The sequence below is a fragment of the Schistocerca americana genome, chromosome 2 (assembly GCF_021461395.2).
Source record: "Schistocerca americana isolate TAMUIC-IGC-003095 chromosome 2, iqSchAmer2.1, whole genome shotgun sequence".
In the NCBI taxonomy this organism is placed as follows: domain Eukaryota; kingdom Metazoa; phylum Arthropoda; class Insecta; order Orthoptera; family Acrididae; genus Schistocerca; species Schistocerca americana.
Genome location: NC_060120.1, coordinates 730,402,295 through 730,428,212, shown reverse-complemented (window position 1 = coordinate 730,428,212; position 25,918 = coordinate 730,402,295). Strand labels below are relative to the sequence as shown.

The window sequence follows — 25,918 nt, the reverse complement described above, 5'->3', positions numbered from 1 at the left end:
AGTCGTAGGGTCAGTATTGCCTCACGTGTTCCAATATTTCTACGGAATCCAAACTGATCTTCCCCGAGGTCGGCTTCTACCAGTTCTTCCATGCGTCTGTAAAGAATTCGCATTAGTATTTTGCAGCTGTGACTTATTAAACTGATAGTTCGGTAATTTTCACATCTGTCAAAAAATGGTTCAAATGGCAATGAGCACTATGGGACTTAACTACTGTGGCCATCAGTCCCCTAGAACTTAGAACTACTTAAACCTAACTAACCTAAGGACATCACACACATCCATGCCCGAGGCAGGATTCGAACCTGCGACCGTACCGGTCACTCGGTTCCAGACTGTAGCGCCTATAACCGCACGGCCACTCCGGCCGGCCTTCACATCTGTGACCACCTGCTTTCATTGGTATTGGAATTATTATATTCTTCTTGAAGTCTGAGGGTATTTCGCCTGTCTCATACATTTTGCTCACCAGATGGCAGAGTTTTGTCAGGACTGGCTCTCTAAAGGCTGTCAGTAGTTCTAATGGAATGTTGTCTACTCCTGGGGCCTTGTTTCGACTCAACTCTTTCAGTGTTCTGTCAAACTCTTCACGCAGTATCAAATCTCCCCTTTCATCTTCATCTACATCCTCTTCCATTTACATAATATTGCCCTCAAGTACATCGCCCTTGTATAGACCCTCTATATACTCCTTCCACCTTTCTGCTTTCCCTTCTTTGCTTAGAACTGTGTTTCCATCTGAGCTCTTTATATTCCCATCCCTGCTTAGCAATTTTGCACCTTCTGTCGATCTCATTTTGAGACATTTGCATTCCTTTTTGACTGCTTCATTTACTGCATTTTTATTATTTCTCCTTTCATCAATTAAGTTCAATATTTCTCCCGTTACCCAAGGATTTCTAGTAGCCCTCGTCTTTTTACCTACTATGTCCTCTGCCGCCTTCATTACTTCATCCTTCAAAGCTATCCATTCTTCTTCTACTGTATTTCTTTCCCCCATTCCTGTCCATTGTTCCCTTATGGTCTCCCTGAAACTCTGTACAACCTCTGGTTTTGTCAGTTTATCCAGGTCCCATCTCCTTAAATTGCCAATTTTTTGCAGTTTCTTCAGTTTTAATCTACAGTTCATAACCAATAGATTGTGGTCAGAGTCCACATCTGCCCCTGGAAATATCTTACAATTTAAAATCTGATTCCTAAATCTCTGTCTTACCATTATATAATCTGTCTGAAACCTATCAGTATCTCCAGGCTTCTTCCATGTATACAACCTTCTTTTATGATTCTTGAACCAAGTGTTAGCTATGATTAACTTGTGCTCTGTGCAAAATCCTACCAGGCGGCTTCCTCTTTCATTTCTTCCCCCCAATCCATATTCACCTACTAGCTTTCCTTCTCTCCCTTTTCCTACTACCGAATTCCAGTCACCCATGACTATTAAATTTTCGTCTCCGTTCACTATCTGAATAATTTCTTTTTCTCATCATACATTTCTTCAATTTTTTCGTCATCTGCGGAGCTAGTTGGCACATACTGTAGTAGGCATGGGTCAGTGTATGACATCCTCAAACAACTGCTGGGAATGTTTAAACAATCGTCCTACCTCTCAGACACTAAAGGTTAACAATTTCCCGCATTGCTCCAACAAAACTCTTTAAACAGCTCATCCTGATCTTGGAGATCAAAATGGTAGGAAAATTCAAAATTCAATTGTCCTAAGTTTAGAATGGTGAGGAATTCACTTACTATAACTTTAAAATAAGGGGAAGCTCTCTGGTTTTCAGAACTATACCAGTTGTCCATCACTTGTCACTAGGATAGGAGTGGGTAGATATGCACTTGCGTCTTTATTTAATCAACAAGGTTCCAATACCGCACTACACGTCGCCAACTTTACTGCACCCCCATCTAGCCAGCGCCGCAATATGCCCCATGCTGCTGAGAGATGGAGTCCGTTGGCCTAAACCTCAGGCAGTTTCACTGCGCATGCTGTATTTGCAACTGACCGCTACATGCTCCAGCGGGTTGTTTGGTCCTGTGTACCCAACCGCTTTCACCCTCGCAGTACATGCCTGAACAGCCCAGCGCCACGTCATCAATTGGGAATGAAGGTAAACACCTTCTGTTTGCTGCGAACAGAGCGTCCCAGCACAGTTGGCTACATGGTTTCGAAATTAATTCTAAATTCAAATTTTAAAACAAGAGAACAGCTGCGTCGTACAATCTGTGACCACCAACACTTCGTGAAAGCATCTACCAATCCCTGCAGTGAAGACTGTCCCATATCAGTGTTAATGAAATGGAACTCTTCAGGAAGCTGGTAACATTGAAATGCTCGAAAGATACATCTCTATAGTGCCTGTGAAATGTAGCTAGTAATCTTAGGCGTCGAGAATGTGACGCTATTAACATTCCAATGTAGGAAATCTATTTGTAGCATCTAACATAATTTCACCTAACATTGTTTCTTCTGTATAGAGTTCTACATAATTCGACGATAAACTTTAAGGGGGTGAAATTCCAATGTTGCAGCTCAAAAGAACCCACAGTGTTCAAGTGAATCACGTGTCACAGCTCTGTAACGATACACTGCCGCGCGGGATTAGCCGAGTGGTCTGAGGCGCTGCAGTCATGGACTGTGTGGCTGGTCTCAGCGGTGGTTCGAGTCCTCCCTCGGGCATGGGTGTGTGTGTTTGTCCTTAGGATAATTTAGGTTAAGTAGTGTCTAAGCTTAGGGACTAATGACCTTAGCAGTTAAGTCCCATAAGATTTCACACACATTTCAACACTTAACGATACACTATTTAGTCGAGGCATTTGTCCAAGTACACACTCCAAGCTGAGGAAAGCACATACAGTGTCTGTAGATGATCACAAGTTGTGCTGTTGCTACCTACGTGGTTGCCAGCACTCCTTAAGGTCGTATAGTAGCTACGACCCTGTGAAACTCTATTGCAGTTCTGTAACGAACTGTTAATGGTGTTAAAATGGATGTTCTCGGAAACTGTTAAACTGTAACGTTTATGGCACCAGTTTCTACATCTGATGATTTATAGAGCAGTCATCCGCTGGTCTGGTGTCATTATCAAGTAGACATGACAGCATTTAGAGGCGGACAACTCAGATCACAACAGGTCAATGCACCGAAATGAGAGTCCAATGGAGATCCTCTGCGAACTGAGATAAGGAAGGTGAACTGTGTGTAGCGCTGTGAAGCTGGTAGTAGAACACATAGCTGTAGGCCTATATACAGAGGTGATTTCATTGGAAATTTATGGTGGTGTCAGGAAAAAGCATACCAGGTTGGAACATTTTAAGATGACTAAGTGAGTCACGGAAATTTTGCCCTCTTTTACACATTATAAAATTTGACATGGATTGAACAAGCCCATGATAGGTTGAAAATGAATGAGACGTCTGTTGTTTTGAACCGTTAGACCTTTCTAAACCTGAATGAAATATATCCAGATGTAAAGGTTTCCTATTGAATACTATATATGCACACAAGCCGAGAATGCAGAACTCACAATGCGCATGAGTTGAAAATTTAACACCATCTAGCCGTACTATGGTCTATATTTTAGTAAAAACAGGTGGACATTACAAGAAAAGTCTGTTTGAGACGTACGTATAAGCACTATATAGATGCCTGATGTTTTACTTGCAGTATAGATGAAGTTACTTGACAGAAAACTTAACATAAAGTCATTAACATGGAATAATGCGATAATTTTACGTGCTTAGACTTACGTTAAACTCCAGTCATTCCTCCTATAAGCAGATGGTTCAAATGGCTCTAAGCACTATGGGACTTAACATGTGAGGTCATCAATCCCCTAGAGTTCGAACTACGTAAACCTAACTAACCTAAGGACATCACACACATCTATGCCCGATGCAGAATTCGAACCTGCGACCGTAGCAGCGGCGCGGTTCCGGACTGAAGTGCCTAGAACCGCTCGGCCACATCGGTCGGCCTCCTATAAGCAAGAAGAGATCTAATACTCAGAATAGCATCGTAATTTTTAAACGATTCCTCGCATAAATTATAAGCTTTTTAAACATAGGATATCCGGCACCGTAAGCTTCCATGTGGAGTATCGTCAAAATCTTAACAGCAGAACACACTATCATGACCACCTGCATCTTTGACAAGCAATAGATTTCCAAAACAAGTGTACTGTTGAAGGAATCTCACCAGCATTTCGTGAAATGATTTAGAAATCCTATGGAAACGTAATGTATATATCCGACATTTCTGCGACGCTTTCGAGTGGATGTACTGTGCTATCATCTATCTTTGATAGTAACCCACTTTCCGTCGTCCATCTTGTTTTCTGTGTTTCCAGGAAAAGTATAGAAGCCTACTGTCTACACAGCACATGTCTGCCGATGTCCAACAGGTCCGAGTAGTACTGTGCAGCTGATTTTACCGTGCATTTGGACAGGCGGCTCAACTAGCTGGTGTTTCATTATGGAGCTCTGACTTGTGATTCATTGATGGTTCTCTTCAGTTGCACCATTAGGGTTTCACCCCTACCACGAAATTGTGTAGACCTCTACACAAAAAAAACTTGTTAGATGAAACTACTTCGGGTGCTGGAAATGGATTCGCAACGAGTAAGAGGCCTCAGATGTCTCCCAAAATCGTTGCAGAGGCGCATTCCTACGTTATCACATTCCTGACGAACGAAAAGAGCTTCATACAAGAAAGATTGGTATGGGACAGTCTTCACTGCTGGGATTGGCGGACGCTTTCTCAAAGTGTTGGTGGATGCAGGATGTATGACATAGCTGTTGTCCTGTTCTAAAATTCGAGTTAAGGGTTAACTGCGAAACCATGTAACCAACTGTGTTGTGATGTATTTTTCATAGCAAAATGAAGGTGTCTACCGTCATTCCTAACCGATGATGTGACACTGTATAGTTCAGACATGTATTGTGAAGGTGAAAGAGGCTGGGTACACGGAGAAAGTGGCCTGCTGGAGCTTCTAGCAGTCAGTTGTGAGTACATCACATGCAGTCTAATTGCCTGAGGCTTATGGCAATGGACTCAATCTTTCGACAGTGTGGGGCATGTTAGGACACTGGCAAGGTGGCGGCGGCAGTTGAATTGGCATAGCCAGTTCCCTTAATCCTCTGGCATGACATGGCGACCATCGTGTGTAAATAAAGATGCAAATGCGTGTATGTCACAGTTCTATCCCACTCTATGCATGACAGTGGTAAGTATTTGTCATGTTGTACCAGTGAACAACAAAACTTTAAAGTTAGGGTATAGTTCTGACAATCAGAGGGCTTCACATCTTTTTAAACTTAAGAGTGTAAGTGAATTTCTCACCATTCAGACTTAGGACGATTTAAATTGAATTTCACTGCCTTTTTAAACTTGGGAAAAGTAATCTATAAATTTAGACTGTGGTAAATTGTTTACACTGTGAAGGAAAAGGGGTGGGGAAATTGTTAAGCTGTAATGTCAGAGGGGTAGGGTGATCGCTTATCCATTTGCAGCAGTTGGTTAAGGGCATCCTAAGCTGGCTAAGGGTGAGCCAAATCCAAATTCACGGTGACAATTGTTTAAACTGTGATATCAGAGTGGAATTTCTTAAACATGGTGTTTAACTAAGGATAGGCGGTAAGTGTGGTGTTGGGGGTGGGGAACAAGTGTCCATCTTCTGTTCTCTAAACAAGTCATCTGGCTACCATAACTGCAATAAATAGCTCTACAGATCCCTGTATGTCAGAGTGAATAACAGCTGGAGAAAAACATCTAACCGGTTTTTCATGTCACTGGAAGTACGTTAGCACGCAAGTTCAGACCTGTTACTACATGCAGGGTGAAGACATGGTAACGTATTCTGGAAACAGCCAACAGGCTCAGATAACATCTCTACCTAACAGGCAGGCTTCGACCTGCAGGGAAAACAGTAACCTTTGTCTAAGGTGGATGACACCAGGGAAAACATAGTGGGCCTCTTTGATTCTGTACTTTATATATGAGTGACATGACAATGCATCATCATGGATTTCCCATCAATGTATATGTTGCATAACAGCCCTACTCTCGTAGTGATGCCTTATGAGTGGGAGAAACACTGTAGCACAACTGGGCTGTATCTGGATTTCATGCCAAATTTTGAATTTCCCATCACTATTTTAATTTCTTGTCATTGTATACATTAGGAATCTGGCACATGTCAGAAAAGAGGGGCGAAGGGGAGGGGTAAATGTCGCAAAAGTGTATGATGTCATCACTGACGTCATCATAAATCTGACAATAATCCAGACTGTGTCAGAACTCTCACTGTTGTATTACACCATCTACTGCCTATTGCTACTCGCAGAAATCATCCTCCCTGAATGAGATTTTCACTCTGCAGCGGAAGGCAAAGGTCCCGAGTTCGAGTCTCGGTCGGGCACACAGTTTTAATCTGCCAGGAAGTTTCATCATCCTCCCTATTGACACTATCTGTGTTCTACCAAACCGATCTTCTCGCCTTGTAGCAATCGAAACGTTATGCTTGCTTAAGACGTAGTGAAGCAGAAAGCAAGGCCGTCTTTGAAGAAGATTGTGGTCACGTCTGTCTATTCGCCAGCAACAAAATTTCCTCTGTGAAATAAGTTGATGCGCAGGCATCTATAAATTTCACTGTTAGTGAGGAAAACGCAAAACCGAATAAACATTGCACACAGTAGAAGAACTATCAATGCGTATGCAAGCTTTAAAACCCCAAAGCAGCTATGCAAATGTCGATTTTCTGTGGTTTACTTAAAGGGATGAATGCGAACACCAGAATATTTCCTTTGGAAAGGATGCAGCCGATTTCCTAGCCCACTATTATTTGCTCTTTCTATAATGATCCAGTCATTGATGTGGCGTTAAACACCTGATGATTACTTCGGTAACCAACGAAAGAATGGAACACTGTTATCTCCATTTTCATCAGCGCGGAAATAGAGCGTTCCACAACAACGGAAACATATGACAGGCAGTAATCAAAATCACGAGTTTTAAACAATACTGTGCAACTGGACTTGTTGCCACTAAGCTGACTGTATGTTGAAGCATGTTCAGATTACTGAACTAGAAGGTGAAAGCAGTTTGCATTGTAACTACACTGCCAGCTTATCCACATCTGGCACATTTTTACAATTATTTTGTGAAATGCCTTATTATTTGCGATTTTTATTGATTATATATGGTTTTTGTTAATTCATTTCTTTATTGTTTTTCTATATGATTTTTACCAGCCCAAAAGTATAGTAATTACATCAAATAAATTGTATTAGAAACAGTGTATAATTTGAACCTATCTAAGCAGAGAATTTTTTAAATCTTTGGTACTATCGCACAAAATAAACTGGGGAATACTCTCTGAAGTTGAGGCATGCTGCAGATTGATGCGTGTACAGAAAACTCTGTACATAACAGAGTGTACTGATGAGTGCGCTTGCAAAAACATAGGTGTACTGTTTGCTTACAAGACAAGGAGAAATCATAGCGAAAACAAATTATAGCTGCAGTCTGCTCAAAATAACAAGTGTTAACCTCAGACGGATGTCTTGTAGTAATTTCAACTGCTATAATTATAATTTCACATAAGAAAGCATGCAAGAAAGAAGAATGTACAAGTGGTACATAATGTGTACCACATGAAGCAACATGTCAGAGCGCCAATAAACCGAGCCTAAATCTCACTATAATTGACCACCAAATGGGAGAACCAATATTCGTTTAAATTTATTTTTGATAATTAGTGTTTGTCCAAAGTTTGACAGAACAATGTTCACACACAGTATGATATAGATGGTACGCTGTATAATAAGATAGTTTGCCATCAGTTGAACTTGTTACGTGATACACTGCATTACCGAACTTTAGATGAACACTAAGCACGGAAGAAAAAGGAACTTAGAAATTGTATGTAATCTATACAATGTGAAGCAACATGTCAGAACACCAACGAACTGAGCGTGAGTGTAAATCTCTCTCTCATCGGCCACAAAATGCTAGAGCTAAGCCAATAAAATTTACTTTTGATAATAAACACTCTTCTAAAATTTAACAGTATAGTATATAACATAATATGTTCAACGTGTTTAATTGAATGCAAACTACCTTATTATCCATCATCAGTGCAGTCATATCCACCGTAAAATATGTTTCATGGGTGGTTCTTGTGCATATTCGACTTACTTCAAATTGGCGGTTCTGAACTTCCCAGCGCCATCAGCCTTGATGTTTTTTAGTAGTATTTTAATCCAATCGCCGAAAAGTGGATCGACTTTCACCTCAGCCAGTTTCAATGGGTCAATTGCTGGCACCCCCAGGTCAGGAATCCCTAAAACAAAAGTTCCAAGCATTTTACTCTAACTGAATAAAAGTACAGCTCCCTTGATAAACCGTTAACCGACTTGTGTCATAGTTTTTTGCATCAGCAAGTTCCACGTACAATTATTTATCTGTCGCTTCATTTCTTTTTGATTTATAATGGTTATCGACGAATACCTGGGAAATGAGGCTTAGTCCATACCATGACTGTGATACTAAGCTTTGATGCTTCTTTTCTCTGACGTGGTATCGCAGAGTAGTCATTACTACGATTTCATTCTGGTCTTGGTAGTAGAGTTCCACAAGTAGTAAATGTCTCTGCCACTTACATAGGCTAAACTTCTTATTCCAAGAGTGCACCATGATCTGACTGGTGAAATTGGAGGGGGAGTTTCATTGGTTTCGAAGAATAGGGTGGAGAGGAAATAACACAACACAGTTTATTGCAAAATAAAACTGATAAAATTCAGAACTATTGCAAGATTAAGTTAATTAACCATAAAATATACTAACGTAGTGCATGCAGTCAGCATTCAGATATGTCTGAGTACTTTCTGTGTTCTCATTTTTTTTTAGTTTCTGACGTTGGCTGGTAACATGAGAATAAACATTGCAATCAGAAAATCTGATGATGCCGGACGCTTTCAGAATCCTGAACAATCTGGTTTTTTGCAATTTCAAGGAGAATAGTAGTGAACAGTGAAATTATTTTGAAATGTCACAAGAAATGTCGCCAGACACACTTGCTATTAATTAATATACTTTACATCATCTGTCCTGAATGTGGTGCCGAGCAGGTACATCTGTAAGGCGGGGAAGAATGTGAGTATGGTTGGCTGATATAACAACCTTTTTTTGTTTGGAGAGAGAGCCAGCTGCCCTTCCCTGTCCTATTGATGGGTATCCCATTGACATCTGTGTAACATTTCCTGCTGTCGTCTCTACTCTCTACGTGCCGAGAATCTGTTTGCACATCTGTCTATCTAATACTACGTACTGTAAAACTGAAACGTCACTGCACAGTTTCCTTCCCAACAATTTGCATATGCATGGCTCAGGTTGTTTCTCGATCCTACAGGTACATTTGGCAGTGTGCAGTCTGCAGCAGTGCCACTGAGGCTCCCTGCGTCAGCCCAACAATGCAGAAGGTCAGTTGGCTCTACAGAGGGGTACCAACAGCATCATCTGTTAGCTCAGCAGCATGGTCACTGCCAGAGTGTCTGTCAGTCCAGCGGGATCATCGTGATGGATGGGGTTTTCTATTGCCAGGCTGGCCCTGAATATGCCAGTCAGCGTTACGGAGCAAATGTGGCAGCAACAATTTCATCCAATGCCGGAGGCTTTGGTATCAGTATCAGAAAAAATATGGGCTGGCGCTGGGCTCTGTTAGGGTACTGACTACAATCGTTTTGTGTCCAATGTTGTTGGCCCAAACAGTTTCTGTGAGGCACTATTTGAAGCAGAGTGAGTTTATTGATGGCCAACTAGTGAGATGGAAAGAGGAAGAAAGTGGAAAATAGTATCTGGTGGAACCTGGCTGCTTTTAGAGGGTTTAACGATAATCATGAGACATCAGCTACTTGGTGTGGATGGTGTCTTTTTCCAGGGTCGAGAAGAAGACGGTAGTCCACAGCTAGAGACAAGGAATTATGAAGAGTTTAGCTATTGCAGAAGTGTATTGTCGGGTGGCTGACAAGTGCCATCGGACTGAAGTTAATGTGCAGCAGGTGCCAAATGAAGTGAAGTCATCAAGTGTTTGTTGCGGTGTTTTCAAACATAGTGTGGTCTTTATAGTGAGTAAAGTTTACATTGTGCAGCATGGCCAAGATGCGTAAGAGGGTGTTTTTACTGCAATTTGGTTTTTAGTATTCACACAGACGGCATAACTCAGTCATTGTAAGTCTTTCTGTGTTATGTAGTTCTCCCTTGCTAATACATTAGTTAGCCCTGTGAGGTTGTATTGCCTTTAGTCCCAGTTGGGTAAATGGCTAAGATTGATGCTAGTACAGTGTATCTCTTGTTGTGACAGTTCTCAATTTTTAGTGTACATTGTTATTCTTTCTGTCCACTTGCAAAGCTACTCAGGCTGGCATTGTTCTTCTTGGTTAGACTGGGGTCCAATAAGATACTGTTTAAGGAGATTGCATCTGTATAAAATAACCTTTTTCATTTTCATTATTGTGTGCTATGCTGAATTTAAAGGTATAATATTGCTCATTATTTTATGTTACCCATCAAGGATTTTTATTGATATCGTTCAGTCTTTTATGTTATATGTGGTTGTCAATAAAGGTTATTTCAAAGAAGCCCACGCTAGCACAACCGCCAGTCCAAGTTCCATGCTGCCTAAATCCTGTGCTAAAACAGGTAGAAGAGAGCAGTTGTGTACTGTGCTGCTGCGGTGTGCATAGCTGTAGCATTAGCTTCTTGGGAAGTTCTGTCTTGCTTTCCTTCGTCATGTTGCGGCTATGGCTGCTACGGATGTGGCAGGTGCTGTGCAGCTAGGGAAAGAACTATGGTTTATGAGGTGTCTTTTCAAGGGCAGACCGAGTTGTTCCAAGAACTTTGGTGGGGCGGGGGGGGGGGGGGCAAATGGGATCTCAGCAAGGACACAACAGCATCCATTTATCTCTCGTTGGCATCGATCCTTTAGTCGATCAATACAGTATTTAAAAATCTTCTGTTATATACACATGTCATCAGTGTATCTGAGCCTCTAATTGTACATAACATAAATATCAACAGACCATGGTTCTTGTACACTGTTTACATGCTAACTAATGTAAAGTTGTAGAGTTTGACATGTGTTAAAGCACAGTTTTTTGAGGTACATCATTCGATAAATCTACAATAGTGCACACAAATGATTTATACAGCCAATGGCAACTATCTCTTTTAAAAAGTATTACATGGCCAAGAACCTCCAATCATGAGTAATCACCGAAGTATGTTATAAGTGAGCCATCTTCGCTTGCGCAGTTGCGTAGATTACAGACTAGTGCTACACGTTACATAAACTGAGTATCAATATGTATTGTATATTGGCAACAGGTTGCATAAGTGTAATATCAAAATCTTGAGCAGGTTTCGGTAACACTAAGGGTATTTCTTCAGAAGGAAGTCACCTTTAATGTTTTAAACATATTGCAGAATAAAAGTCGAAAGTACGTAAAACTTGACCACATTGAAAAAGATAATATGGAATAAAACGGATACTTACATAAATTACATGACGTTAAAATTGTAAACGTACATAATGAGCTAAGGAACTCAAATCAAATAACAGGAAATATGGAATAAAATCCTCCGTGGAAACATTAAAAATTGTTCCTTTTGTGTCTTACATAAATCCTGTTTTTTTATACCACATACCAGTTGCCTTGTTTAAAAAATCTAAATATGTATCAAACTGATGTAATACTGTTATGGTTCCGTATTTCATTCAGTTGAGCGTTTATCACGTTACAAGAGCCCTGAAAGTGCCACGCTCTACATCACACTTACCTGGCATCGTAATTAGCTGCCATACTTTTAAAAAGTTGTATGTGTTGTAACAATTTTTGATGTCTCCACGAAAGATTTTATTCTGTGTTTTCTGCTGTTGACTTGAGCTCCTTAACTCATCATGTATGTTTACAATTTCAGCGTCATGTAATTTATGTAAGTGCCTGCTTTATTCCATGTTCTCCTTTTCAGTGTGATCAGGTATTGAGTATTTTAAATGTTTATTTTGTAATATGTTTAAAAAAATATAGGCGCCTTCTTTCTGAAGCAGATACCTTCACTGGTATCAAAACCGCTCAAGTCTTTTATATTACAATTATGCGACGGGTTGACTGTATATTTCATATATTGGATTTTTTTATGGTTGCTGCTGTCAGCTATGTTTCACATTGTGATAAATTAGGTAACAGTTAAGTTGTTTTAGTTAAAGAGGGAGGGGATAGGAAAACATTAAAGTAATTGTTAAAAAGGGTAGCATGAGGAGACATTGGTTTTAGTGAATTATTGTCTGTCTTATCATCTCAGGATAAGAGGAGGTTAATTTAGTACAGCAGGTTGATGTTACAATTCTGGCAAAGTGACTGTGGGGACCTCAGTTGTTAGGTTTGTACCCTCTTCTCCCCTCTCCTCCCCACCATTTACCACAGGGTGCCATAGTATTATATCCCATTTGGGCAGTTGTCATGGGTTCTGTTTGTTGCGTTACGTGGACATAGTGTGGATATTTTGGCCCATAGCTGCCCTAAATGATAGAAGAGTGTAAGACACGAGGTTTTTACGTCAGATGTATGTTACCTATACTTATTTTTATTGGTGCCTCTTTAACAGGCTCAGGTTTACTTCTTTTCGAGTTTGTAATCTGTTTTTTTATATTGCAGTGTATCTCCAGGGTGATAAGTCACTCTTGGCAGGCGATGGTGGTGACCAGTTTTTCATGGAAGAGTATGCAGCACCATGGTACTGGAATTATGCGGCACTCTTCCAGCTGACCCAGCCAGACCCAACCCCCTCCCCCCCCCCCTTTCAGGTGAGGCTCTGTTCTCGATCCAGAGGGAACGTTTGGTGGCATACAGGCTGAAGCAGCACCACTCTGAGGCTTCCTGTGCCAGCACAGCAATGTACCACAGTATTTGGCAGTAGAGAGAAGTGCCATCACCATCAAATGGTTTGTTGACAATTCTGTGGCCTGTCGTTAGGGGCAAGGCATTGGTATGATGGCTGAGGTTCTCTGTTGACAAGCTGGCTCTGGATATGGATCGGCATCATGGAGCAGACGTGACGACAACCTGTTGAGCCATTGCCAGAGGCCACTGTGTCCAAGCTGAGGATCGATGCCTGACTGTGTTAGGGTGCTGGACGCAATTGTTTTTGGGTTCGTCGTTGCTGGCCCAAGTAATCGTCATGGGCTACTGTTCGAAGGAGGCCAAGTTCGTTGATGACGAGTAAGCAAAACGGAAAAAGGAAAAGGCCCGAACATGTTATTCCGTCCAGATGGACAGCGTGTGAGAGTCAACAACGAGAGTGCCCAAGTTGAACGTGGACATCGCCTAATAGGAGAGCGGATGCTGTCTTTTCCCAGTATCCAGAAGAAGACAGCAACCTACAGCCGTAGATGAGATACTGTGTAAGGTTTCTGTCAATCTTTACGTTTACATGTGAAGAATGTAGTTACTTCAGAAGTGATTAGATCACCAACAGTTGTGCTTTTATTGCCCACACCTATTGTAGAGCGGCTGACGGGCTTTGTCAACATGAAGTTAGTTTGCGCCAGGTAACAAACGTAGTTAAGCGTTACTGAACCAACAAGAGACTACAACACGGTTACACAGCATTACAATAGGCTTACGACGAGAGGCAGCAGCAAGGTTCCACATTTGAGAATGCAACACCTCTCCCGCCAACACTAGCAGGTCACTGACAACAGCACACTTCCCGGTCATTCGTTAACAACTACAAGTAAGTACTCATAAACTTTATAAACACAATCACGTGCAAGTTATTTTGTCTACTTACGTAAGGGAATGTTGGGGTGTTATAGTCTGCCTGAAAACTGAAAAGTGAGCAGCTCACTTTTCAGTTTACAGAGAGGCTATACCACCCCAGCATTTCGTGTCCCATTCACTTATGTAAGTAGACAAAATAACTTGCATGAGCTTTTGTTTATATAGTGGTGGGGGAAGTTGCCTTTCCCGAAAGAATGCTGCAGCCTGTACCGTCTCATGGAAAGCATTCTAAAAACCATAGTAAAATATTACGATAATCACAGGTGAATTGTGTCAATAAAGAACAAAACTATGCGTGTTTATGTATGTAAATGTGCTATCAATGATGGAATATTATTTTAGAACGATAAAAACACTCCAACTTTATTTGTTTTGAACATGAAAATACTAATAATAAATATATTCTGTGTAACAAATACTAAGAACAACAAAGAATAAAATGATCACTCTGGTGTCACCTCTCGAACCTACTATACACTGCCGTACGAAGGTGCCTCTGAACGCACTACCCAGTATACCCGACCTCAGTTGTTTATACAAACAGTAATTTACGCATTCAGTGATACTGTAGCAGTGAGATAATTGTCACTAGAGAACTCATTCAACAAAAGGTTGTCGAATCAGATGGTTAGATATGCAGCAGCAGACACAATTAATGGGTTTACTAAGCAATTGTACTGAAATCTTTTCCGAGAAGCCAGGAACTATAAAGGGTTATGTTTATAACTTTGAGGTGTATCTACATGAAACATATTGCTGCGCAACTTACTCTGTTCCTTGGACGAAAAAGGAAGTGGCAACTAGAAAAATCAGAAAGACGTTAGAGTGGAATATTATAGAGCCTTCCTAGTCTTCGTATGGCGACCCACTACTGGCTATAGCAAAGGCGGCTGGAAGCGTAAGGCTTGTGTTGGATGCGAGGTGTATTAACAGAATAATTGTACTGGTACGTACCAGGCCGAAAAATTTGGAGGAACAGGATTTCTAACTGGTATTAATATTTAGATTTCATCCGGAAAGTAGCCCGATTGAATGCGAGTTCAAAGAGTTTAACAGATTTATATGAACCTACAGTCCTAGACAACATATGTGATGGGTGGGCTATGTGGGTGAATATCAGCAAATATACAATAATTTGCTCCATTCTTCCACTGGGAGTACCCCAGTAGAGATTAAGTTAGCTGCTAAGAGACAGAATTTTTAATGAATCATCTCGAGATCGAGTGGGGCAGTTACAGGCTGGCACCACCTGACAGTATCACTGTCAAGGCCTGTATCCATATAAGGACTTGGAAACTACAGTTGGAACCGCGCTTCCGCTATGGTCGCAGGTTCGAATCCTGCCTCGGGCATAGATGTGTGTGATGTCCTTATGTTAGATAGGTTTCAGTAGTTCTAGGGGACTGATGACCTTAGAAGTTAAGTCCCATGGTGCTCAGAGCCATTTGAACCATTTTTGAACTTGAAAAAATTTATGGAGTAACTTGCAATAAGAAGTGTAAGACATCTCTAGGTTATATTTGTCTTCTTTGGATGTGTGTTGTTGTTCGTCATGTAAGTATTTCTAGTATGTAAGTAGTACAAAGTAGTAGATAGTAGATATAAGTAGTACAAAGTAGTAGATAGTAGATTTCTATCTTACCTAACAATTTCACTGCAATTGTTAATAGGATGCCCAGGCGGCAACTAACGCAGAAATCAGTCTAGGCAAATAACGTCTATTGCATTTAAGAATCGAAAATGGTTTTCAAGCACTTTGAATTATGTCTCTCGTATAATATTCGGAACAGGCGTAGAACACCACTAAATGCTAGTTACTTGAAATGGAAATTGCTGATGGTTAATTCATCTTTAAATTCAGGTTCGTTTCCTTATAAGTTTCGATGAGAACAGTAATCTTTTTTTTACATCATGTAAATCTAGAATATAAGAAAGTTAGGATAAGTTTCATTTTGCACACACAAATAAACAATGATTCATTATTTACTTAAATGTCCGTATGTGCCTTCACAAACATTACCAGATGCACCATGGATTATCAGAGTTTGAACTGCTTTAAGATGAATAAATGTCGTGTGACTAGGGCCTCCCGTCGGGTAGACCGTTCGCCAGGTGCAAGTCTTTCGATTTGACACCACTTCGGCAACTTGCGCATAGATGGGTATGAAATGATGATGATTAGGACAACACAACACCCAGTCCCTCAGCGGAGAAACTCTCCGACCCAGCCAGGAATCGAACCCGGGCCCTTAGGATTGACAGTCTGTTCCACTGACCACCCAGCTACCGGAGGCGGACTTTGCCTTGAGATAAAGTTTTTCTTACCGGGTATAATGGCAGTTTTGACGAGTTTCTTATGATATTCGCAATTGGTGCTCCGGTAACTTCCTTTTCTATGTAAACAGGAACATGTACTAGTGTCTTCTAAACATGTGATTGTATTCTTGAACATGAAAAATTATATACTGCCCACCACCTTGTAAATGTCAAACCAGAGCCTTGAATGGCAGACTCCAGATGATCAACTGATCATAAAATATGGAGTGGAGAGATACGTATTTAACCTTATGTGAGCACATTATGTATCCAGAAAATATTATTTACACGTCTGTATGATTATAATAAGCGACATGATGTGCAGATGACTAATATACGTACATCATGTATTCTCAAACGGTATGTAAAAAGAAGTCATAAGTGATGTGTGAAAAGCTGTATGTTCGATATATAAAGATAAACAGAGCTAATGTCAGTGACGTGTGAACAGACTCAAAAGTGACTGTGAAATTTCCGTGCGGCGCCCCCCGTCAGAGGTTCGAGTCCTCCCTCGGGCATGGGTGTGTGTGTGTTTGTGTGTGTGTGTGTGTGTGTGTGTGTGTGTGTGTGTATGTTGTTCTTTGCAAAGTTAGCTTAAGTAGTGTGTAAGACTAGGGACCGATGACCTTACCAGTTTGGTCCATTAGGAATTCACACACATTTCAACATTTGTGAAAGTTCCCGTCGAACGTGATGCATTAAAAAAGCAGTGCAGTGAATGTGTCGAGACTTACGGGACAGTCTGTTACAGTGACAGCGCAACACATTTCGTAATCTCTGGGTGACGGCGTCTGACATTTCTAAAAATAAATTATGAAAACTTTTGAGTGCAAAATAAACATTTATGCCGCCGATAAGACTGTTCAGATATTTTCAGCCGCCATTGTGTAGTCATAATGTGAATAATTTTCACAGACACAGTGAAAATTGTGAAACCAAGGTTCAGTGCGTACAGAACAGTAACTAATTTTAAATAGGAGAGCGAATTCCATGAACTTTATCCAACTGGTGCGGTATTTACACAAAGAATCTCCACAAATATCATAAAAACTTCACAAAAAGATGTGATAAACATTTTTGTGTGGCACTAACAGTTTACTAATCTGTTTGAGAGCTTTCCAGAGGACGCTGTGTCGTAGACTCTATTGCCACTTTGGCAATTTTCATGTTCGCGGTTCCGGATCAGCTGTTGCCAAGGTCAGCAGGGATCAATGATGAGCTTCTAGAAAAGACGGCCCGGATGATGTGTTCCTGATTTACACTCATCGCCAACGGCTGCCCACTCCGAGTTCGCTGTCCAGGTGGACTGCGGGTTCATCCACCGGCGGGGCAGAAGACTTCGTCCACATCAGCGACGGCGCATGTCGACGACTCAGTCCGACGTCGAGATTTTAAAACTTGTTATTAATATAAAAATCTTGTATATCACGAAGTTAGGACAACGAATTATATTGTGTAATAAGTTTAACATTACTGTCGCCTCAAAAACATAACAACGATCAAACTTTTAAAGTCAACTGTAGTGCGCAAGTGAGCACTGAACAGTTTGATAAATTCATTACTCGTTAACCAGACTTTTATTCTACGTTACTGTGCATAAAGTATATCCCTTTCTATTGTGCAAAGAACAATGTAAAACATTATATGACAATTTGTACAGAAACTAAATGGCAGTTAAACGAGTCGAGGGGCATGAAAGAGAAGCAGTGATTGGGCAGGGAGTGAGACAGGGTTCTAGCCTATCCCCCATGTTATTCAATCTGTATACTGAGCAAGCAGTAAAGGAAACAAAAGAAAAATTCGGACTAGGAATTAAAATCCATAGAGAAGAAATAAAAACTTTGAGGTTTGCCGGTGCCATTGTAATTCTGTCAGAGACAGCAACGGACCTGGAAGAGCAGTTGAACGGAATGGACGTTATCTAGCAAAGGGGGTATAAGAGGAACATTAAAAAAAGCCAAACGAGGATAATGGAATGTGGCCGAATTAAATCAGGAGACGCTGAGGGAATTACATTAAGAAGTAAGGCACTTAGAGTAGTAGATGAATTCTGCTATTTGGGGAGCAAAATAAGTGATGATGGTCGAAGTACAGGGGATATAAATTACAGACTGGCGATGACAAGGAAAGCGTTTCTGAAGTTGAGAAATTTGTTGACATCGAGTATAGACTTAAGTGTCAGGAAGTCTTTTCTGAAAGTATTTGTATGGAGTGTGGCCATGTATGGATGTGAAACATGAACGATAAATAGTTTAGACAAGAAGAGAATAGAAGCCTTCGAAATGTGTTGCTACAGAAGAATGCTGAAGATTAGATGGGTAGATCATGTAACTAATAAGGAGGTACTGAATTGAACTGGGGAGAAGAGCAACTTGTGGCACAACATGACTAAAAGAAGGGATCGGTTGGTAGGACATGTTCTGAGGCATCAAGGGATCACCAATTTAGTATTGGAGGGCAGTGTGGAGGGTAAAAATCGTAGAGGGATACCAAGATACTAAGCAGATTCAGAATGATGTAGGTTGCAGTAGTTACTTGGAGATGAAGAAGCTTGCACAGGATAGAGTAGCATGGAGAGCTCCATCAAACCAGTCTCTCGACTGAAGACTACAGCAACAACAACAGCAACATGACTCGTTAAGCAGACTATAATTATTCCTTACTGTGCACATGAACTACAACTGTGCCAGAGGGCAATGAACAAGTTAACCATTTTAATGAAACTTTCAAGAAAATGCAATTATACAGTCCTGCAGCTTTGTAAAATATTGTGTTCTCATATGTATGTTTGATTCTATGATGTTGCGAAAGTCAGGTATAGTAATTGGCAAAATAACTGTATTGGCCACAGTACAGTAAATGACAAGATTACTGTACGCATCAGAGTGTAGTAAATTACAGTATAACTGTATTGGTCACAGTATGGTAAGTGACGTAATGCAATGAAATGATATTCACATAATAATTCTGAGTGGCCTTAAGCCAAAATGTGACAACCTGCTATAAACTACAGTGAAATGTTACGATAACCACCAGTGAACCGTGTCAATAACGGACAAAACTATGCGGGATTATGTATGTAAATGTGCTATCAATAATGGAGTACTAGTTTTGAACGAGAAAAACTCACCAACTTTAAGTATTTTGAACATAAATATATTAATAATAAATATATTTTTGTGTAACAAATATTAAGCATGACAAAGACTATGAGCATATCATGACGTGGAATTTCTATATAATTGTATGAGGAAGACTTGGACGAATAAAATTATCACTTAATGATCACTTAGCTGTAATCACTCGAAGCTACTAGGCGCTTCTTTACGAGGTTGCTTCTGAACGCACTATATTGTTAATTCTACGTAAATTTTTTCAGAATACATGCATAAAAAGTCCTTTCACTCACGTTTCATACTTCTCCCTCCATGCAATACTAATTAAGTGGAAATAATTAAGTATCGCTGGAATTCAAGTTTTATCATTGACCGTCTGCCATTCTCTGCAATGGCAGCTATTTCGTGAAATATAATTAATCACCCACAACGTAACACGAAAAATAATTCAAACAGTTTTGCTGTTAGGATTGGAAAATATTTTTTCATAAAAATTTTCATTAGATATAGGCGACGAACACGAAGATAGTAAAAATAATACGAGGTTCGTGTTTGCTTATGAGTAAATCGTTGACTGGTAACAGTCTTGTTTTCACTTCCGTAAATAATATTCAAATCATAATTAACAGTATAAAAGATCAGTGTTTCACAAAGAATTTATGTAACATTGAGAATCAGCTACGTAGGTGATTATATTCTAGCGTCAGAGCACTTTGTGGAAAATAAACGCCCCTGTTCATATCTGCTCTCCAGTGATTCATAGGGCGAGCTGCGGTGTGGTCGTTATAACTTCGTGAAACACCTTATACTGGCTTTTTGTGACGTAGTGGGGTAGACAGATTGGGGAACTGCCTGCTCGCTCTTCGGTTTACAAACCTACAAAGGAGGGAAGTGCATGACCACACTCTGGGACCTACCTTCCGTCACACATCCACTCTCCATCCCCACACACAACCCCCCCCCCCCCCCCCTGTTCAGAGCGTCACAAACCGAGAACGTAATTTATCCGTCAATACCCCTCTATTGCTGTTTGTTCTTCTGTTCTTCATCCACTTCATTTAACAATAAGCGTCAATTTTATGCCAATAAAACACTGTTTTTAAGAATCTGTGATTTTTCCATCACTGGGAAACATTTTCACTAGACGTAGGGGATTTCGAGATTTTCAACATAAACGTAAACATAAGAAAGTGACCTTTAAACGGGCCACCATCCCCACGGTCACCCTACTGATCAATATTTTTATTATGTTGTTCATGACACTCCCCCTACCACTATATGAAATTTGCGATTGCACAAACTTTTTTTCCCCCCAAGTGGCCTCTTGTGGTCTTCTTTGACTGGGATACTTGTCATATTCGCTTAATACACAAACGTATACATATGACCATTAAGTTCCGTTACTTTTATTATTTAATTAGTTAAACAGTGGTTATTTTTAAATGTAGCCGCTGAAACGACACTATGTCAATTTACACTGACGGAAAAAAAACGCAAGACAAGAATGGTTGTGTGACATAAACGAAAGTTGCTAGGCCTGTTTATACATCTTAAAGACTATGTCTGTTCAAATTTCACACCACTTGCGTAAGAGTGGCGCTAGCAACGCCACTAAGAGGATGCAAATCAGGTTTGCTTTAAACACTCGTCGTGGGCGTAAGTCATCTTTGAGACTGGATGTGGTGAGTTGATGTTAGTTAAGAATGCCTTTAAGGCGACAAAGACGTCATTATCAACACCTCACTGAGTTTGAACAAGGTCGCGTAAAGGACAACGAGAAGCTGGTTTTTGTTTCTGCGATGTTGCAGAAAGGCTTGACAGGAACGTAGTCACTGTACATGATTGCTGGAAGCGGTGGTGACGAGGATGTACAGTCCCAAAAAGGCCGGGCTCCAGACGGTCACGTAGCACTATCCAGAGAGAAGACCTTCGTGTTCGGCCCATGGATCTGGCTCATCGTGCTGTATATGTAGCAGCAATATGAGCAGCAGTTAGCTCCACAGTGACACAGCGATCTGTTACAAATCGGTTACTTCAAAGACAGCTCCGATCCAGATGTAGAGGTTCAAATGGCTCTGAGCACTATGGGACTTAATATCTGAGGTCATCAGTCCCCTTGACTTAGACCTATTTAAACCTAACTAACTTAAGGACATCACACACATCCATGCCCGAGGCAGGATTCGAACCTGCGACCGTAGCGGTCGCGCAGTTCCAGAATGAAGCGCCTAGAACCGCTCGGCCACTCCGGCCGCCTCCGATCCAGATGTCCTGTTCCGTGCATTCCACCAACCCCAAACCACCACCATTTGAGACTTCCATAGTGTCAAGTGACACCTCATTGGAGGCCAAGGTGAAGGTCCATTGTCTTCGCTGATGAAATATGGTTCTGCCTCGGTGCTATTAATGGCCGTGTTGGTTAGAAAGACGCTAATTGATGGCCTGCAAGCAACCTGTCTGCGTGCTAGACACATTGGACCTACACCTGGAGCTATGGTCTGGCTTGCGACTTCGTATGACAACAGGAGCACTTTCATGTTTATCCCACGCACCCAGACTGCAAAAGTGTGCATCATTCTGATCATTCAACCCGTCGTGCTGCCATCAGTGAACATTATTCTAGAGGTTGTTTTCCAACAGGATAACGCTTGTCCACATGCAGCTGTTGTAACCCATCATGCTCTACAGTGTGTCGACATGTTGCCTTGGCCTTCTCTACCACGAGATCTTTCTCCAATCGAACACATATTGCACATCGTTGGACGATAACTCCAGCGTCATCCACAGACAAATGGTTCAAATGGCTCTGAGCACTATGGGACTTTACATCTATGGTCATCAGTCCCCTAGAACTACTTAAACCTAACTAACCTAAGGACATCACACACATCCATGCCCGAGGCAGGATTCGAACCTGCGACCGTGGCGGTCACGCGGTTCCAGACTGAAGCGCCTAGAACCGCACGGCCACACCGGCCGGCCATCCACACACAGTAGTAATCGCCCGCGTATTGATCGACCAAGTGCAAGAGGCATGGAACTCCATCACACTAACGTCCGGTACCTGTACAACAAAATGCACGCACGTCCGCATGCTTGCATTCAACAATATTGCGATTACACTGGCTGTTAACGTACCAGCATTTCACAGTTGAAGTAACTTATCTTGCACTTACATTAGCCTTGATCTCGCAATGTTAATTAGTTAAATATGTTGCCTAGAGAAATGTACTGCCGATATTTCATTACTCTATTCTTTTTTGTGTTGCGATTTTTTCCGTCAGTATGTTATTATTAAAGGTGTGGTACTACAACGACACCATCTGCAACGTTACAGGTTTGTGAGAGTTTCGATTAGTAAAACACAAGCATCATTGAATCCATGGTATGTCATTTACGTCGCAGACAGATTTATTTTTCCTTATCCAGATCACTGACACACTGTTTCTGGTAGTCATAATGTTCACACGGCGGTGACAACACAATCTCTTGGTCTTTAATGGACTTACCCTTTCGCCTATTATCCTCAAAAATCAAGGCTATTTGGGCTTCCGAGAGGAGTAGGTATGTGTCAGCATTGTGATTCACTCCCTTCCTTCTCTTATCATTATCAACAACAGAAACATGACACACGTTCATTACAGTTACTTACACTCAACAGGTCACGCTTAAGGAAAACTGTCATGCTTTAAGAGGTAACATTGAATGTGAAGAAAGACACCTTCCGTTTTGGTTACTGGACGTAACTCTCAGAATCTCTCAGCCGACATTGACACTCAACTCTTTATGTGTAACGCTTACAAGAAAGACAATGGCGTTAAGTGCAACTTTAGTCTATTGCTATGTGAGTTGTCACACCAATTGTAGAAGATATTGTTCTCTGTACATCGCAGTTTTTACATAGGCAGTTACCTTCAATGAGATGCTGCCGCATTTTCTCCACTGCGTTCGCAAAACATGTGTCGAGTTGTGGGTCGTCCTTCGGACACGAGACGCCATAGGATTCTGTAACAAAGATAGACATACTGATGTGCTGAATAGTATTACATCGTATTTTCGGTTACTTTTTATGACAAAAATTTTGAAAGTGTGCACTTCAGGGAAAGAACTTCCATCAAGTGCCTATGACGTCGCTGTACAATCTGCTAGGTATGTGTATTTTTTCCAGAGTTTGCTATCTGTATGACCTATGTACGGCATAACTAGCTATATACGGATGTTTTTCTTTTTTTCTGCTAGACGGCGCGGTGCGCTTTCCTGCGTTGAACGACTAACAGGAGTCTTACACCTTCTAAACGCGCTCTCAAACGTAAATTCATAGGCTCGCAAGTTAACATCGGTTTGAAAGTCTACAATGTTGTGGGACTCTATCGTATATGTCCCTACGACCTTATCGAAATTCGAAACGCAGTTCTAACAATATTATTAATAGTGTCACTCGTTACGCCCTTGCATCAGCGTAATACAATACATACGCCACAAGAATTGTGACTGGGTTAAAAGTACTACCGACGACCAAGTTATTCATAGGGAAAACCGGGATGACATCGACTACTTAGCAAGAAAACTGATAAAAGAACAATAAAATTTCTGAATGGACGTAAATATCAATAAAATACAGTATTACAAATGGCAACAAGAAGTAATGAAATTTTAAATGAATCGAATAACACAACTTTCATGTTATAAGCTGAATACAATTACAATTTAGGTTAAGGCGACAGACGGATAGCTGTTAAAAGATAACTAAACCACGTTTTGTATTACATCAACTATGGAAACGGCACGATAACCTCCTGATGAAACCGCTCATTGAAAGCAGTGAGGACATTTTTCAATACAGAAAAGTAGTTCGCATGAGAGCTGCAGAAACATTGGTAAACAGAATTAAAAAATGATTTCGTTCAAGAAAAGGCAAAAGAGGGAAAACAAAGCAAACAATAGACTTGAGGATTAAATGGATCAGCAATGGGAAGAACCGTACAAGCGTACTGGGAAGAAGCGAACTAATAACGCTCGCATTGGCTTTGTATATTGGTAGCCGAATTGTAATCACATTTATTTGAAGGAACCTATAGCTAAAACTTTCGCTATCGTTTTACACCAGAATTCATGTCCTGACTGTCAGTGGGATTACGTCATTATTGAGGGGAAAGAATGTCAGTGGTTAACGCTACGCCGTTGACAAGGTCTTTGAAAACAGGCCAAATGGCTTGACGATTGCGACACCTCGCTCTTTTATGCCATTTTGAACATTTTGAATAGACTACAGTTACTTGAGTCCTGTACTTTGAATGAGGCATAAGTAACCTCGGATAAGACTAAGAAACAGAATTTGAAATAGTTTCTGTTTATCTTTTTTGTGTTTGTTGCTTAATTTAGTGACGCTGATTTGGAACATATGAGGGTTGTCTGTAAAGTAAGGTCTCCAAAGAGCTCCACTCGGAACGGAGGGAGCTAGCTTAAATTTGACCACAGCGCATTGTTCCTTGCTTCCACACCACTACTCTCGCCCCCCCCCCCCCCCCCACCCGCCACCTTGGACGCTCACCATGGAAGGACGTTAACCATGGAAGGGAAAATCGACGCTCCCACCAGGTGTGAACTGCGTTTTGTGATTAAATTTCTTACCGGGAAGAGGGTGAGGAATTTCTGGATTCATTTGTAATGAGGGACGAGAGTTAGGTCCACCAGAGACTAAGGAACAATCAAAACAATGGCGACATTCCGATTCTCCAAATGTTAACAAGTTCAAGCTCTGCCGTCAGCGGTGAAGGTGAGGGCTTCGATATTCTGGGATAGGAAAGGCGTTCTGCTGGTTGACTACCTGGAAAGAGGTACAACGCGGCAAGGTACTGCGAGACATTAAGAAAGCTGCCCCAGGCTATATGAGTTCGTTTGCACCATGACAATGCCCGTCCTCATGACGCTAGCACCATGACAGATCACATAGCCAAATTCGGGAAGGAAATCATTGACCATCCTCCATACAGCCCTGATTTGGTTCCCCAACTTGAAACGATACTTGGGGGAAATGAAATTTTCAAGTGACGAAGAGCTAAAGGCAGCTGTCCATTCGTCCCTACACAAGTCGGCGGGAGAGTGGTACGAAGTGGGTATGAAAAATCTTCGATCGTGACGAGGACGTCATTGAAAAATGGCTAAAAGTCCAAGCGTTCAGAAACTGTAATTTTTTTTGCAATAAAACGACGTTTACTACGTGAAAAAGCATTGGAGACCTTAATTTATGTACAACCCTCATATAAATAGTTTTTCTTAAGTGTCAACATTCTGAACGTGATAATGATTTTTTCTGTTTTCTTAAAAGCTACTAAAACTGTATTTAATACAACTGGAGTCTTATGAAAGAAATTTAGCGTACAGTACCTGAGGAACTGGTGGGTATAAGTGCAAAAATATTGAGTCTTCTTATATAAACGATGACATTTAAAAATGTACACTAGAACAGATTTTCCTCATATGTTCTTCCGATCCCTCCAACTGTACTATATCCCATAGAGTCTCCCATCATAGCACAGCACCAACGACCCTGATACTTTCCTTGCATGAAGTAAATGTCTTGGTGCAAGCCTTCAACATGTTCTTCACTTACAGCTCCTACATTTTGCCTAGCGAAATTAATACGA

General features: G+C 41.0%; 1 protein-coding gene across 1 annotated transcript in view; it reads right to left on the bottom strand.

The window, feature by feature from the left end:
• The window catches only part of LOC124596539, a 74,274-nt gene that overhangs the window by 35,170 nt on the left and 13,186 nt on the right, over nt 1-25,918 (bottom strand). The window contains exons 2-3 of the mRNA XM_047135715.1: nt 23,184-23,276; nt 8,198-8,342 (exon numbers count right to left, since the gene is read on the bottom strand). Coding sequence (XP_046991671.1) covers nt 8,198-8,342; nt 23,184-23,276 — 238 coding nt within the window. The remainder of the gene's footprint in view (nt 1-8,197; nt 8,343-23,183; nt 23,277-25,918) is intronic.